This window comes from Abramis brama, assembly GCF_963993115.1.
Source record: "Abramis brama genome assembly, chromosome: 22".
Lineage (NCBI taxonomy): Eukaryota > Metazoa > Chordata > Actinopteri > Cypriniformes > Leuciscidae > Abramis > Abramis brama.
This window is the reverse complement of record NC_139984.1, coordinates 34740875-34742478: the sequence shown is the minus strand read 5'-3', so window position 1 is coordinate 34742478 and position 1604 is coordinate 34740875. Positions and strand designations below refer to the sequence as shown.

Below are 1604 nucleotides of genomic sequence, written 5' to 3'. Positions count from 1 at the left end.
GTTCCTCTAGCCTATCTCTGTAAAGCGACCTTGGGCTTTAGAAAGATGCTATGTAAATAAAAAATATTATCGTCACATATTCATAATGTTTTTATATTGATATACTAATATTCATTATAGGTATTGTCCTTTGAGAAATATTGAAGTACTCTCTGATATAATCCTAATTAATCGAAATCGGAATTTAATGGAATCATAAAAGATGCATGAGATGCTGTAGTGTGGAAGAAGCTTTCTTGACCTTAATATACATCTATTCATTATTTACACATGAGAAACATCATCACAAGCAGTTTGTCAAATGTTAATATATATATATATATATATATATATATATATATATATATATATATAGGACGGAATGGGGTTAAGTTAAAAGTGTGAACTACAAAGAAAATGTTCCTGACCTCTTGTGAATGTTTAAATGTTTGTTTTAGTCTTGAGGTTTAAAGGTCTTAATTTGATTCATTCAAGCATGTCGGAATGAACCGCTTCTCTCTCTCTCTCACACACACACACACACAGATATAAGCGAGCGCGCGGGGCTCGTTCGTCAGTGTGGCTCGGTCGCGCGCGGACACGCTCGTGTTCTTCAGATCGACTCGTGAGAATAAAATAAACGACAAACTCTTATACGTGCATTAACGGAACAAAACAGAATACGGGGAAGAAAGTAAATGTGTGTGATGGAATCTGCAGCAGTGAACTTTCAGTGAGTATTCAGCGAGTGTCTTTCTCGTGTGTGTATTTGTGCGTGTCAGAGTTGAACTCGCGCACTTCAGTTTCTTCCTTTCCGCTCCTATAAATAACACGTGTGTGTGTGTGTGTGTGTGTGTGTGTGTGTGTGTGTGTCGGATTCTCCTGTTCAAGCTGGAAACTCTGAAGCGAAAATACCCGTGTATAAATAGTCTCTGATGCTCCGGATCTCCAGTGTTCTTCTGCCGTTACCGGAGGCGCGTCCCCGCGCGAGCTGATCCACCGGTGAGGCGCGCGCACGCGAACAAACTTCACACTTATTTCTAATCGTTATTGTGATTGTTGTTAAAAGAACAGGTAACACTTTATTTTACAGTGTCCTTGTTACACATGTTACATGCACTTACTATAATAAAACAGTAAATTATGCATAATTACATGCAACTAACCCTATAGTAAGTAGGCTACATGTTAATTAATATTACTCAGTACTTAAATATATAATTACACTGTAACAATGACACCTTAAAATAAAGTGTAACCAAAAACCATTACAGACAGTTATGATTGACTTTCAGCTGAATATCTGTCAGTCTGATACACAAACTCACTGCAAACTCTGTGTGTGTCCTCAGGTGTGTGTGTGTGTGTGTGATGAGCTCATCATGGGTGAAGCCTTCACACACACGAAGCTCTGCGGGAAACATCTGCGTCTGCTGCTCTTCATCCTCCTGCCATGTGTGTGTGGCCTGATCTGTGTGTGTGTGCTGCTTCTGACGCTCACAGGTAACACACACACTTTCTCACTATACACACAAACACACACTCACTCGCGTGCATACACACACACACACACACTCTCTCTCTCTCACTTATACACACACTCACTCGTGTACACACACACACAC

At 39.8% G+C, this 1604-nt stretch overlaps 1 protein-coding gene across 2 annotated transcripts in view; it reads left to right on the top strand.

The window, feature by feature from the left end:
* Positions 1-555: 555 nt before the first annotated feature.
* The window catches only part of corin (corin, serine peptidase), a 40653-nt gene continuing 39604 nt past the window's right edge, over positions 556-1604 (top strand). For both annotated transcript variants that reach the window (XM_084098108.1, XM_084098107.1), the window contains exons 1-3: positions 556-712; positions 871-981; positions 1332-1482. In XM_084098108.1, coding sequence (XP_083954234.1) covers positions 1362-1482 — 121 coding nt within the window. In that variant the 5' untranslated portion in view covers positions 556-712; positions 871-981; positions 1332-1361. The remainder of the gene's footprint in view (positions 713-870; positions 982-1331; positions 1483-1604) is intronic.